Source organism: Nannobrachium achirus (genome assembly GCF_963921795.1).
Source record: "Nannobrachium achirus genome assembly, chromosome: 23".
In the NCBI taxonomy this organism is placed as follows: Eukaryota; Metazoa; Chordata; class Actinopteri; order Myctophiformes; family Myctophidae; genus Nannobrachium; species Nannobrachium achirus.
This window is the reverse complement of record NC_137830.1, coordinates 2013112-2028636: the sequence shown is the minus strand read 5'-3', so window position 1 is coordinate 2028636 and position 15525 is coordinate 2013112. Positions and strand designations below refer to the sequence as shown.

General features: G+C 43.4%; 1 protein-coding gene across 1 annotated transcript; it reads left to right on the top strand.

The window, feature by feature from the left end:
• The first annotated feature begins 344 nt into the window (after window positions 1–344).
• Window positions 345–13628, top strand: LOC308309088 (single-stranded DNA-binding protein, mitochondrial-like). The gene is made up of 7 exons (XM_080754554.1): window positions 345–358; window positions 2354–2411; window positions 3936–4023; window positions 6845–7003; window positions 10042–10129; window positions 10383–10471; window positions 12776–13628. The coding sequence occupies exons 2-7, from the start codon at window positions 2388–2390 to the stop codon at window positions 12817–12819; spliced, it is 492 nt and encodes a 163-aa protein (XP_080610680.1). The 5' UTR covers window positions 345–358; window positions 2354–2387; the 3' UTR covers window positions 12820–13628.
• The last annotated feature ends 1897 nt before the right edge of the window (window positions 13629–15525 follow it).

Sequence of the window (15525 nt, the reverse complement as noted above, 5' to 3'; positions counted from 1 at the left end):
CTAAGTCCCAGCTTATATAAATAAATACTACTAATAATGATTTAATAATAATAAATAAATAAATAGGCCTACTACAAATAATAATAATGTAATAATAATAAATAAATACTACTAATAATGATTTAATAATAATAAATACATACTAATAATTATTATTATTTAATAATAATAAAGAAATACTACTAATAATGATTTATTAATAATAAATGAATACTAATAAAATAATGATTTAATAATATTAATTAAATCCAGATGAGGTCCCGTCCATTCCAGACTGCTGGGCGGAACCTTTTCATCTCTCCTCGTTCACCGGAAGAACGACGGATCCGTTTGAGTGACGGAGCGGAAGCAGCGTGAGGTGAGTGTAGTCCTGCTGGCAGTGTGTTGTTGTGGTGACTTTATGATTAAACTACACTCTGTTAACACACAGGACAGTTGCGTTCTTTTCGTTTGCTGCAAGAATAAAACGCATTGGATTTGGTGTGCAATGCTGTGCGGAATCTGCGCTGCGGATCCCAAAAGGAGTCATAAAAGGAGTGATGAGTGTTTTTTTTTTTTTTTTTTACCGCATGCGACAAGACGCACGAATCGAACTGGGTTCGATCGAGAAAAAAATCGCACGGCCGCAGCCACCTGCCGCACGGCAAATTCAGATCCGGTGTGCATGAGGTCGTAGAGAATCATTGTTTTCTTTTAAAACATTAAATTAATTGTCCGTTTTATCCGTGCGGATAAACGCGCCTGTGTGCAAAGGGCATACACAGCGTTTACAGTACGACACTATGGTAATATTATGAAGTGTGTAGAACTCTAAGCAGAAACAGAACAGTTTGCAGCAGAGCAACAGAACTCAATATGCCTTTTTGTTTAGTTTTAGGCTTACAGTTAAACATGGCCCAGTAAGCATTTTGAGGTGTATTAGTTGCCTAATAGTCGTGTTTTTATCTTCTACACCACGCGTTGAAAATCAGTGTTGTAAAGGTCTAGATTTGATATTTTTGACTAGTTGTTTAGTCGGCTATATTTACACGGGTTGCTACATATACCACTATTAGTCGGATACAAAAAGTCTACATTTCGCCGTTAGCGGCCGTCGAAAGTAGTGAAAAGTAGGGCGACGGTGGGATTCGATCCACTAATCTCTGACACTCAAGTCGGCGACGCTATCCACTCAGCCATCAATGCTGATAAGATAGTATAGACTTTCTGGCCGTATTAAAAGGTGACATTGCCCACCTGTGTTCATTTTAGTGTAGTGCACATTGTTGAGGAAACTAAATGTTAGCGTGTGTGTGTGTGTGTGTGTGTGTGTGTGTGTGTGTGTGTGTGTGTGTGTGTGTGTGTGTGTGTGTGTGTGTGTGAGTGAGAGTGAGAGTGAGAGTGTGTGTGTGTGTGTGTGTGTGTGTGTGTGTGTGTGTGTGTGTGTGTGTGTGTGTGTGTGTGTGTGTGTGTGTGTGTGTGCGCGTGTGTGTGTGTGTGTGTGTACGCCCCGGACTCATTTTTGAAGCTTGTGATTGGCTGAACCGGACGTAGGGAGCGCTCCGTTGTAGTCACTTGGACCGCGCGAGGTGCACCAAAACCCAATTATCATGGCGTTTATCGTGCGCTTGCCCAGGCCGTAAATATAACGATTGCATTCACCACGGCTTCGTAACTCGCGCGGCGCTCCGCCGGCCGCTTGCAATGTCGTGGACAATAACTGAAAACGAGCGCTCTTTGCCGTTTCCATCCATCTTTCCCAGTTGGATCCATAATCACGCGGCACTGCACTGTCTGACTGACAGACGAGGAGTTCATTTCATCGTATATTTTTGTTTTAAAGACTTTATATTGACATTGGTTTAAAAAAAGGCGTTGAAAAGCCGGCTATACAACGACTACACCCAGACAAATAGCTTAATGATCGGATGGCTATTGGAATCATTTTACACCAATATTTCGAGATCAGTTCTGCAACGTGGAGTTGTTTTTTTAAAGAAATGTTTATTGAAATATGGATTAAATCTAATTGTCTAAATTCGGTGTAAATATAAACGTTGATACGGCGACTATAATTAGTTGGCTAAATCTCGGCTAGATCTAAACTATACTTAATAATGATCAACGGATATTATAATTATGTTAGTCCAATATTAGGAGATCAGTTAAGCACCTTACTGTTGTTTTTTTTAATAAATTGTTATCGAATCATGGAATAAATTGCAAAGTATATTTTCGGTGTGAATATAACCGGAATCTAGCCGGGTGAAATTAAGGCTAAAAAAAAACTAGTCGTGTAAAAAACGACTATTGCTCAGTGGGGGCTTTTGTTGATTACATGTAATCAATGTTGTGTTCTGTGTCTCTTTCCTAGCATCGTCCAGTTTCTCCTCATCCTGATCATCGACATGTTGAGAAGAGCTTCCATTCAGGTGAGCTGATAACTCCTTTTATGGGTTTGACGATGCTTAGCCTGATAGTGAAGCATAGCGTTAGTTTATGCATAGGCTCAAATACCTTCATGTAATGGGAGACGGGGACGCTGAACATATTGGCTGATCTTTTGATTGATTGATTGAGTATTTTATTAGACAAAAGTGGAGAACAGAACACGTATAGCCAATACATTAAAATACTGTAGTACAGTACAAGTACAGTTAAACACCCTGCCTAAAAGGAGCATGCCAAATAAGTCCTTTTACAGTATTCTTTTACGTTTGGTTGGGACTGAAGTCCCGACCAAACATGCTGCGGTATTCTGGATCGTTTGGAGGGGCTTGAGCCCTTTCAAGACGGTCGGGAACCCTTTTAGGGTTCCTGTTGCTATGTACAGTATACTATAGCAACATTATTTTGTCTCCAACAAGCGTGTACCTATACATCTGGCCTACATCTGGCCTACATCTGGTTTACATCTGGCCTACATCTGTCCTACATCTGGTCTACATCTGGCCTACATCTGGCCTACATCTGGTCTACATCTGGTTTACATCTGGCCTACATCTGGTCTACATCTGGCCTACATCTGGTCTACATCTGGTTTACATCGTGCCTACATCTGGTCTATATCGTGCCTACATCTGGCCTATATCATGCCTACATCTGGCCTACTTCTGGCCTACATCTGGTCTATATCTCGCCTACATCTGGTCTACATCTGGTTTACATCGTGCCTACATCTGGTCTATATCATGCCTACATCTGGCCTACTTCTGGCCTACATCTGGTCTATATCTCGCCTACACCTGGTCTACATCTGGCCTACATCTGGCCTACATCTGGGAACAAAGCACTGAGAGTTAGTTACTCCCAGGGTCACAGTGATTTGCCAGGCTTCGTGGGACACTTAGTGAAATGAACTCGGCCTCAATCCTTAAAGGGTTAATTAAGTGCACTTGCCAGGAGTGGGTTCCAGTAATATGACTGATGTCTGGATAAAATACAACAAGCAATGAGACTCCTTTTTAGATGTAGCAAATGAAAAGTGTGTTTACATGTCTGATGTAATCCTCAATACACATGTTGAGAACGTTTTGATGATTTTGTTATTATTACACGTCACACTTTTGCCCTACTCATATCTCCGCCACCGTTGCCCTGATCCATGCCAAACTTTGCGCACACACACTCTTCTAGCTCCATCATGAGGCCGATTCTTGCAAGACACATTTTTGGACACTGCTCCTACAGATGTTTGCCTAAAATCACGCAAAGCGGTACACAATCAGTATCTCTAAAGTCATGTCATCAAAATGCATCTGTCCCATCTAGCGCCACCTTCTGGCCAATTATTTTTAAACACATTTTTGGACACTGCTCCTACAGGTTTTGCCCTAAAATCACGCCAAGCGGTACACAGTATCTCTACAGTCATTCATCAAAATGTCAGCATATGTCCCATCTATAATTACAAAAATAATAGCACTAAAAGTGTTCAATGTGTTTTTCATCCTCAGGTGTTTGGTCAGGTGGTCAGAAGTCCTCAGGTGTTTGGTCAGCTGGTCAGACATGCAAGCCTGGACAGCAACTTTGTTCTGGAGAGATGTGAGTAGCTGTGTGCAGGCATGCAAACTTGTAGCTTTTCGGCAAAAATCGCCGTTTTGAATCCAAATTGGTCATTTGTGTGAATCGTGCAGATTCGTTAAAAAAAATGTTTAGGGGGGTGGGGGGGTGTCGTATCGTCAGAGCAGCAGTGAGAAGAGGAGCGTTTATTTCTTATTCTCTACTCCGTCCGTTTTGTCAGTACAATTGTGTTGAAGGTGGATGGGGAAGTGGGTCGTTTTATTTTTTAACAAATCAAGCGCTCCCTTCTCTTGCACGCGACGTCAACTGCAGGCAGCGCTCAGTCAGAATGAGCCCAGCCAGCCACTGTACTGCGAGCCACAGAGCAGAGCGCTCAAACTCAAAGCTTGCAAAGTTGCTGTAGTGTGGTCGTGTAGTACTGTAGTTGTGGAGTGACTGTGGACTTATGGTTTTTTATTCGCTTCCATCGCGGTTGTGCGCTATTCTGCATCGATGTGTGACGTTATATAATCGATTGTAGCCTTGTTGAACTTTCTTTTTGCTGATCACATGTTTGCTCACTGGATGGGGATTGTACTTTTATTTATTTTGAGGGACTGCACACTCTGGAACTAGCTTCCAGAGACTGCTAGTTGTCAATATATTTTGAAACGTTTGCGTATAGTAGGACATTTAAAAGTAGGAGATGGCCAGGTTGAAAATGGTTAGATTTCACCAGCTGGGAGGTAATCAATGAGATTGTCCCCACTGATGGCACAGACAGTTCGGTACTAAATCTTATCTACCAAGATATTCTCTTATGGGGGTCTCTGCCACACATTATTTTCAAATGGGGATGGCCAAATATCTATCAATTTAGGGGGCCTTGACTTAAACGTTTGCGAACCACCACTGTACAAATTGCTCACTAGAAAAGAAAAAAAAGGAAAAAAAAATTACTCGACGATGATGTGCTAGCTACATGCTAACGCTAGTGCAGTGACTTGTGAGCGTTTCGCTGTTATGCCTCCGTTCTTTCTGCCTACAGAATGACGCTGAGACTAGTCACAAAAAGTCTCTCAAGAACAGACTGAGCTCGAGTTACAAGTGAAAAGGATCAACCTTTTCTTTGACTTTGACGATGGCTAGATTGCAAAAAGTCAGTCAGGAGAATCCACTAAATAAATCATCTGTGATTTACAACACTGTTTCCCAAACCCTGGGTCGGGACCCATTTGTGGGTCGTTGACACATTTTTATGGGTCCCTTCATTTTTGGTTTTCTACATTTCGTTTTTAATTACAAAAAAACAATCACAAAACATTCCCTCCCCAAAAAGCTAAACATTTCATGATTAAAAAATAATAATAATAATAATTCTAATTTCATGAATAAATAAAATACAAATGATCAAAGAAATGAACTTAGAAAACAAATAGGCCTTTTTAAGAAGTAGTGAAAATAGCCGATCTACAAGCTCACAGTGTGCATTGTGTCTGTCTATGCCTATAGACAAGTCCCTAAATATTAGGATACTCCTATAACTATATCTGTAGGCTATATTATATTCTTATTGTAGATTTAATTTTCTTTATTATATCTAGAACAATCGGTGGTAGGCAACAAGTCCAATTTTTCTTCGTGCAAATTCACTCGACCCGTTCCGAAAAGGTAAAACATTTCGCACCGCGCTGTGCGCGCCGCACATTTTAACCCCTGAAAATGTGTGTGTGTGTGTGTGTGTGTTAGAACCGTGTCTATAATAGTGTGTTTTTGTTGCATTAGAGCTGAAAAACAAATCTGCCCAGAGGGACAAAGACATGTATTTTCAAAGCAGTAACGTCATCCTACATAATTATAATTTAAGAGAATCAGGCTCTCATTGGCTTCAGCAACTGATCTCAACTTCCTCATGGCACAGACCACCATTAGCATTATTCAGACATGAAGAAGACCAATTTTCATTCTGCCCAAATTCAAGCTGTTTATTAGTGTTTTCATCACACTTCTGTTCAGCCTGGTGTGCTGCAGAAAGACGAACTGCTTGAGAACGCTAAACATTCATTCTCATCTGCTGCTAGTTGGCAACGGAAATGGCAAATGATACTATCCAAAAGAATAAAGGGGGTTCCACACGGTACGCGGTCACCGCCTGCTAGTAATTCATTTTCAATGAGAGGCGGGTGGCTTTTTCGGCCGTGCACAGGCGTGCAGCGAAGTTTTGGGGCGGCGAGCGCGAGCGGTCCCGTGAAATCCACCGCGAGCGTGCTCGTTTGTGCATGCGTACGCGGGCGTTTACTCACTGAGCGAGTGTGTTTGTGTCTCACCGCGGTGCGGCCACCACTGATCCTAGCGGCAGCCCCGACGGCAACCACATACCGTGTGGAACCCCCTTAACACCCAACAGGCCAACAGGCAGCTGGCTGCATTGATTGATGATGCAAAGAACGCCAGGGAAGCAGAGATCTGATTGTTTTCACGGCGACACTTTACCGCGATGGTCGGCCCCGGTTTGGATTTTAGTTTAGTGAGCGTTTGTAAACAAATGGATTTTCTTCCTCAATCGTCAGTGGACACACGCACAAAGCTCCCGAGGCTCTTCAAAATAAAGCGTGAGTGAACGGCGGCAGCAGCAACAGCTAGAAATGTTATAAACCTTGGCTTCCCATGTGTTAAAGAGGAGGAAACGGTGAGAGGGAATATGGACAGCAAACTATTGTCTTTATCCTACCCTGGCTAACGTACGTGTGTGTGTGTGTGTGTGTGTGTGTGTGTGTGTGTGTGTGTGTGTGTGTGTGTGTGTGTGTGTGTGTGTGTGTGTGTGTGTGTGTGTGTGTGTGTGTGTGTGTGTGTGTGTGTGTAGCCATGAACCGGGTGCAGCTGCTGGGCAGGGTGGGTCAGGACCCCGTCATGAGGCAGGTGGAGGGACGTAACCCCGTCACCATCTTCTCCATGGCAACCAACGAGATGTGGCGCTCCACCCAGACGGAGCACAAGGATGGAGAAACAGCAGGAGCTGGAGGTGAGTACCCAGCATCAGTAGCATCCATCCATCCATCTTCAACCGCTTATCCGGAATCGGGGCGCGGGGGTAACAGTTCCAACCGAGATTTCCAGCTTTTCCTTATCCTGAGCAACTTCCTCCACTCCCTCAGGGAGTATACAGAGGCGTTCCCAAGCCAGTTTGGAGATATAATCCTTCCATCTGGTCTTTGGTCTGCCACGGGGTCTCCTCCCAGTGGGACGTGTATCGAGGACCTTCCTAGGAAGGCGCTTGGGGGGCATTCGTACTAGATGCCCCAACCACCTAAGCTGACTCCTTTCCAAGTGAAGGAGCAGCGGTTCTACTCCAAGTCTCTCTCGGGTGACTGAACTTCTCACCCTATCTCTAAGGGAGATACCAGCCACCCGTCTGAGGAAACCCATTTCACCCGCTTGGATTCGAGACCTTATACTTTCGGTCATGACCCACACTTCATGACCACAGGTGAGAGTAGGAACAGAGATTGCTCGGTAGACAGAGAGCTTTGCCTTCCGGCTCAACTCTTTTTTTTCCTTCACCACAGTGTGATTTAGCGACTGCAAAACCGCTCCTGCTGCTCCGATTCTCCGGCTGATCTCCTTCTCCATCTTTCTCTCATTCGTGAACAAGACCCCGAGATACAGCATGGTGGGTAGGCCTGGGGCGGTATGGACATTTTGTTACCGCGATTACCGTCTTCCCATTTACCGCCGGTACTGCGGTAATTACCGCACCCCCGTATCTATTAATTAAGGTTCGGCGATAAGCCAAAATATTGCAATCATCTTCCCAAAAGTCGCCTCTCCACAGTGGAGAGGAGACACAGCCTGACTGCCCGAGTTATACTTCTCTGTACAGCACAGCGGGTCTGGCTTTCAAAGGAGCAGATCTACAAGCTCACAACACATCGCATCCGCGACGCGTTCTGAGCTTTTAGATCTGCACTGTCGGGTTACCATAGTAACGTAGGCTAGCTACTTGGGCTTTTCAGACACTAACAGCTGTGTGAACAAACCAGAAGAGGAAGGGTAGTCAGATCGTGTACAGTGATTCTGTAAACTCACGTCACGTCTCAACTCTCAAATCGCAGTGATTGAGTGCTGCTATATACAGGTTTTAGTTACAAGACTTGACAGAAAAGGTTATAAAATCGCCGACGCGCCGTACGGGGCACAATGCGCGACGCGGTGGAGAAAGTAAAATAGTTTCATTTTCGGTTTTACTCCACGCGGCCCGCGCTCCGCCAGTAATCCGTATGAATAAAAAAAGATATGCCACAACACAAGGTATGTATTAACATCCTTGTGTCGAGTCGATTACAGAGACAGTGTATGCTGCTCCGTCATAGAGTTGTGCTCCGTACCCTGCTCTGTGCACTGTGTGCAGGGCGTGATTCCTAAACCCACCAGGATTGAGTTAAGACCCGCCTCACTCCTGGAAGTCCTCGCGTTTCCACGAGGCGGGTCTTAACTCAAGCCTGGTGGGTTTAGGAATCACGCGTGTGCAGGTCTGTGTCTGAGTGACGTATGTGGCTTCCAACGTGTGGTACACGGCCCAGAGCAGAGCGGCATGGAGCGCATGCGGTCCTCGCTTCTCCCCCGTTTTAAAACTCGCTTGTTTTCCAATAAAAAATAGACATTTTTTTTGTCTTTTTACCGCGGTAAGCACAATGACACCGCGGTAGACCTCGGTATACCGCGGTACGGCGGTACGGCGGTTACCGCCTCCAACCCTAATGGTGGGGTTTAATGACAAACTACGTCAGGGGTGGAGAAACTTTGATGATGGAGAGGACAACTATATTTACACACTCTCTCCAGAGGGCCACAATGCATATACTGTCAAAAATGTTTTGTTTTACTTTTCTTTGCTATTGTGTTTGTTCCAAAAGAAGAAATGTCATCATTAATCATTCCATGACAATCTTTTTGTTCGATGAGGTTTGGCCTTATAGATGGAAATATGGCTGTTTTCTGTGTGTTAACTTAAAGGAGCTATAGTCAACTTTTCATTGTAGGGCCGACACTTTGTTTACATCCTAGTCTATAGACTAGAATGTAAACAAAGTGTCGGTCTGAAAATGGCCAAAATGATTATTTTATCATTATTTTACGCTTTTTGTGGTCATTTTTGAATAGAAACACATATATGAAGCTTATGTTTTTATAAAATATTTTCGAAACATAATTTTTATTTTAGCATCCGTTTATCAGGAAAAAGTTGACTATAGCTCCTTTAATGTTTAGACTGCGTCCAAAATAGACCAATTATTTGTTTACAAACATTGAGACTGAATGCACAGCTGACTGTAAAATGTAATCGATTCCCAACAGATCCCCAAACCTGTTGCTTTGGGGAGCACTGGTTATTCAACGTCCTCTTGTGTGCTTGTGAGGTGCTCCCATGCTTTGGGGAGCACTGGTTATTCAACATCCTCTTGTGTGCTTGTGAGGTGCTCCCATGGGAGCGCCCTTATCGAGACATATATACTTCATTGCGCAACGGTATTCCGCGTCAAGAGTAGCTGATATACAAACTCACATCGTGTCACCAATGCAACCCTTCTGAGCTTGGAGGTCTGCGCGCAACACCGTCGCAGGACGGAGCATAAATTAGGCTTCATGGACTGCAGCTGGGCGAGCAGTAGACGCTCTGTGATCATGAGGAGCGCTCCCTCTGTTCTGATGACGGTGAATAGAGGTGGGGTTTGAAGGACAACTGTTTTGAATCGCTATTATTGTTTACAATCAACAGAAACGTAAGGATTATATATTTCAAGAGTGAGAATTTACAGTAAAAATCCTAAGCATTCTTCCTCCACCCTGGGAGAAAAACGGCATCTGAAAGTTTGATGGAATGCATTTTTAAACACGAGTGCCATCCATTGCATCCTATGAATGGTGGGGTTCATTTGGTGCCGACCCGCGTGCGCATGCTGGTTTTTATCAATGTGACGTGGACCATTAAGGTGCCTATAGGACTGTAGTTTTTATCTTGCATGTGTGTGTGGTAACGGCTGTGTTTGGCGCCCTCTTCAGGAGAGATGAGTCAGAAGACCACATGGCATCGAGTCTCTGTGTTCAAACCTGGTCTAAGAGACATGGCTTACAACTACATTAAGAAAGGGTAGAGTACACACAAACACACACACACACACACACACACACACACACACACACACACACACACACACACACTTTGGCGTCACACAAACATTCAACACATTCACATTTAATCCATTAACTTATCTTTGTAAAGATTACAGTGCTACGATTCTAATGCATAAACTCTGCTAAGAGGGTAACAACACAACGTTTCCATTGTGCTCCTGTGTATTCAATTCATCTCAGTTTGTCGGTGTGTGTTTTTATTGTCACAGTGCCAGAGTCCTGGTTGAAGGGAAGCTGGACTACGGAGAATATGTGGACAAGAACCAAGTGAGGAGACAAGCTACCACCATCATAGCAGGTCAGTTATTATAGAACCAAGTGAGGAGACAAGCTACCACCATCATAGCAGGTCAGTTATTATAGAACCAAGTGAGGAGACAAGCTACCACCATCATAGCAGGTCAGTTATTATAGAACCAAGTGAGGAGACAAGCTACCACCATCATAGCAGGTCAGTTATTATAGAACCAAGTGAGGAGACAAGCTACCACCATCATAGCAGGTCAGTTATTATAGAACCAAGTGAGGAGACAAGCTACCACCATCATAGCAGGTCAGTTAGCATTAAAAGAAACTCTTGGAGCGTCGTCCAGGGTGTTTTAGGGAAGGGAGAAGAGTCTGGGACGCGTGGAGCGTCGTCTAGGGCGTTTTAGGGAAGGGAGAAGAGTCTGGTGCGCTTGGAGCGTCGTCTAGGGCGTTTTAGGGAAGGGAGAAGAGTCTGGTGCGCTTGGAGCGTCGTCTAGGGCGTTTTAGGGAAGGGAGAAGAGTCTGGGACGCGTGAAGCGTCGTCCAGGGCGCTTTAGGGAAGGTTCTGTCAGCTTCCCTGTGTCAGCTGATCTTGGTGAACGAGAGTTGTAGGGTTGGATCAGACTATTCTGCACAACCTTCCTCCTCGGGCTCACATCACTGCTTATCACGTTCTAAGCGTGGGGTGGCTCAGAGTAGATTACAGAGTACAGCATCTTGCAATGGGCCTGGTGTACAAGATACACTACACCACTAAGATACCCATGTATCTGACTAAATACTGGTCTACAAGGTACACTACACCACTAAGATACCCATGTATCTTAGTGGTACGTATCTTAGTGGTACCTGACAAACTACTTCCAAAAGGTCAAGGATGTCCACAATTACAACACCAAAGGCAGCAGATTTAGCTCAGAAAAGGGTCAAATTCCTTCTCCTGCTATATGCAGCTAAAATGTGGAACGCCTTACTAAAGGTCTTAAAGGAATGTAAATCACTAACCTCCTTTAAAACGGCACTGAAAACAGAAACTGGTAAATACCATCTATTTTTGTGTTTTTTCAGTTTTTCTGATGATATCTTCTGTCTGTCATTCAATTTAAACAAGCCATGGGCTTTCTTGGGTGTATCCTTTTAGTTGACCTTGTACCAGTGAACTGTACTGTCATGACTAGGGATGGGTATCGAGAACCGGTTCTTGTTGAGAACCGGTTCCCCGTGGATCGATTCCATGGAATCGTTAGCCAAAGTCCTTAACGATTCCGCTATCGATGCCTGCATATGCGCGATGACATCACACACGCGACGCGCTGCCTTCAAGTGCCTTGTTTTGTTAGACCGCAGCCAAATGTTGTCTAAGCAGAGGCGTTCTAATGGCTGTATATTTCACGCGAATGTTCATGTTTTGATAATGAGGCGTCAGCTTTCCTATATAGTTCAGTTGTACTCAAGCTCACTGTATGAACGGACAAGTCTCCCCGATCTGTTTCCAAGCTAGAGTGCACTAAAAAGTTTGTTTTGCAAGCTCGCCTCCCACGTTCTTACTACAAAATGGGCTACAGTACATGTCCAATGTGCTCCGTGTTGCTAAATGCTCCGCTATAAATAACACTTGCAAGAAAGAAAGGCGTGTAAATCCGTTGATCCAAAACTGTAGAAAACAGTGCTTCTGTTTTAGCTGTGGACAGCAGCAGCTCCGCCTCCGCAAGCTTTGCAGCCGACGTTAGAGTAGGCTACACCAGGGACGTGCAGAGAATGTTAGAGGGGCAGGGGCTGAAATATCTAAAAGGGCCTTTTGGTGAAAATATTGAAAATAACAGACCTCCAAGCTCACGTTTTGTTAGCTTGGAGGTCAGCTATTTTCTTTACTTGCATTAATGCATGCATGGTCTGGAGAGGGCACTTTCTAACGGAGGATAAAGGGCAGGGGCTCAAGCCATCTTTGATGTCAAAATGTGTGCACGTGCCTGGGCTACAAAAATGACGTCGTGCCTTCACATTCTGAGCACTGCAAAAACGGGACATTGGATTGAGCACACTGTAAAAAATAAACGTTTTTCTGTGAAAAATATAAATAAAAACTATAAAGAAGAAAATGACAGGAGGAGAATAAGGAGTGGAGGAGGTACAAAATATCATTGGCCACTATTTCTGACCAGCCCCCATCGCGAGGGGGCTGAGAATCGATAAGAGAATCGATAAGGAATCGGATCGATAAGCAGAACCGGAATCGGAATCGCTAAAATCTTAACGATACCCATCCCTAGTCATGACTACTCCCTCTAATGTCTGAATGAACCTTGTGCCGTTTTACATTTCTGACAAAGTATTCAATCCTGTGTTTCTCTTCCAGATAACATCATCTTCTTGAGTGACAACGAACGAGACCGACTCTGAAGGACGTCGTTGTAAACACCTGGACGAGAACTCCTGATCGTCTGATGAGTTGAAAGACTGAGCTCTGATACCAAGGACCTCCATTACTCTGAGAGTGTACAAATGGAACCAAATGGACCCCAAGGGTCCATTTGGTTCCATTTGTACACTCTGAGTTACAGTAAAGACCTGTAAGGGTCCATGTGGTTCCTATGTAATTATGTTAAAAAGTGTTCTTTTGAAAACATGTTTTGTTTTTTTTGTCTGTTTTTTTATTTCCAAATTTGAAAGACTTTCAATGCCTTAAACCATTAGGAGCTGGAACCACGTTATGTTATGCTCTAACTATTAAAATAGCAGATGTACAAGCTCACAGCTTTTAGATCTGCAATTTTTTTAAATCATGTCAATGTGTGCAAGTCTTTGAATATATGGTTTTCAAAGCAAACCTTTGTAACTCAAGTCTTTGTGTTACTTTGGGGGTCCCTGGAAGATTTGAGATGGGGTTGTCCGCAGCCAAATACTTTTTGCCAAATAATTTATGGGGTCCTTGACATGAAAAGGTTTGAGAACCACTGATTTAGAAGAAGGATTTAGAATGGGTTCAAAAATATTCAAAGACTTGCACACATTTGATCGATTCTTCAAATATAGCAGATGAGTGCTGAGACCTTGTAGATTTATATAAGCTAGGAGCATTTCTCTGGCCAGATGAATGCTGTGTGGGTTTGTTGTTGAGCTGCTGTTGTAGCTGTTTCTATAAAGTTATGTCTCCACACTGTCTTTATTGTCCTTGTAACTCATATATAAATACAAGTTGTTTTTCCACACCTGATGCTGTCATGACTTTGTTTTGAAGTGTTGTGACTTGTTTTGTCCACAAGAGGGAGACAGACGGCTGTTGTATGTATATTATCACAGTGGTTCTCAACCTTTTCAGCCCCAAACCCCCAAATAATCATATTTTACCTGGGGACCCCCCACCCTGATGAGCACTAAGAGTTGAGGCATTACATTTTGTATAACACAGTTCTATTGTGAAAATTGCAGATCTTGTGAGGCATTGTGACTGCATGTAGATCTTGGGGGGGGGGGTCCCCAGTTCAAAATTCAAATATGATTCTTTTGGGGGGTTGTGGCCTGAAATTGAATTGAACATTTTGAATACAGGCAGGCCTTTTACTTGTAACAGAGTATTTTTAATATACAGTGGTGTTACTACTTTTACTTACAGAAAGTGAAAAGGAAACTTTAGATTAAGTTGCAGGTATAAATTATAATATTCTAAAACGTACATAAACCACTTTAGCCCTATTTCATACCTTTACGTATATGTTGATGACAACACTTGTACTTTTACTCAAGTACATTCTAAATTCCAAACTTGTACTTTGGAGTACTTGCAGTATTGATACTTGATACATTTGAGTAGTTTTTCCTCCGCTACTTATTATTTCTCTGTCTGAGGGGCGGGTTTTAATCACAGAGGTATTCTTGGCCTTGCCTGATTGGTCAGGAGAAGTGACCAGGCTTTATCCGATTGGCCACGACTCTCCTCGACGCCACCTGATTGGTCCGACGCAGCTGTCACTCAGACGCCAGGGCAGGAAGGGCTTTTTTAAATAAGCATGATCTGATTGGCCGATTGGCCAGACGGAGGGCTTGTGTGGGCGGGACTTGGGAATCAAAGGCAACTCTCTGTGTGGAGACAAAAAGTACTCAAATGTTTTACTCAAGTAAAAGTATCAACACTGCAATGTAGAAATACAGTGTTGCAAGTAGAAGTACGTAATTAAAAAATGTACTTGAGTAAAATTATAAAAGTATTGTCATGAAAATGTACTTAAAGTACCAAAAGTAAAAGTAGGCCTACTCATTGTGCATAATGTCCCATTTCACAAGTTCAAAATGTATAAAACATATTTAGAAAATAGCGTGTGTGTGTGTGTGTGTGTGTGTGTGTGTGTGTGTGTGTGTGTGTGTGTGTGTGTGTGTGTGTGTGCGTGCGTGCGTGCGCGTGCGTGTGTGTGCTGTGTGTGTGTGGGGGTCTCCGACAGTGTTGCCATGTTTCTGCCTATTGTAAGCGACATTGGGCTTGTTTGTTTTTCTGTAAACTATAGTTGTAAATAAATATGTTGGGTCAGTTTCTCTGGTCGCTGGGTTTGTGTTTTGATTCCAAAGTGTAGTTGCTTGTTTCTTGAGTGATACTCAAAGAAATACAAAATAAAATAATAAAATGTCAAGAACTTCCAAATGAACATGTATTTGTACACAGACCCCACATTTTGTGTGTCCCATCGCAGATTCGTTTTTTTCTGTTTTGTTTTTGATATTCAAAATGTGTCACGATAGGGTTAGGGTTAGGGACAACGCGCCATGCTGTGAGCTTGCAGATCTGCTATTCTCAAAAGAATCTGTCTCGATAGTGTCTATCAGCTTATATTTCAAATAGCATAATTATTTTATTCTGTTTAATTGTCTGTCAACATGTTTTAATGAATTGAGTACATTTACAGTAAAAGTACAGTAAAATAGATAGATAATAGATAGATCTGTAGAGAGGTGTAGAGATGGGGGTCCGCGCGGTCAAATTGTCTTGACATTAAAAAGTTGACCTGCTTTGCTTGTCTCTCTCCCAACACCTGGCAACAACACACCAGCTGGGCCCGGTCTCCGCCCCGCCCCCTCCTAGCCCCGCCCCCTGCTGCATTCCAAGCGAAAAGTTCT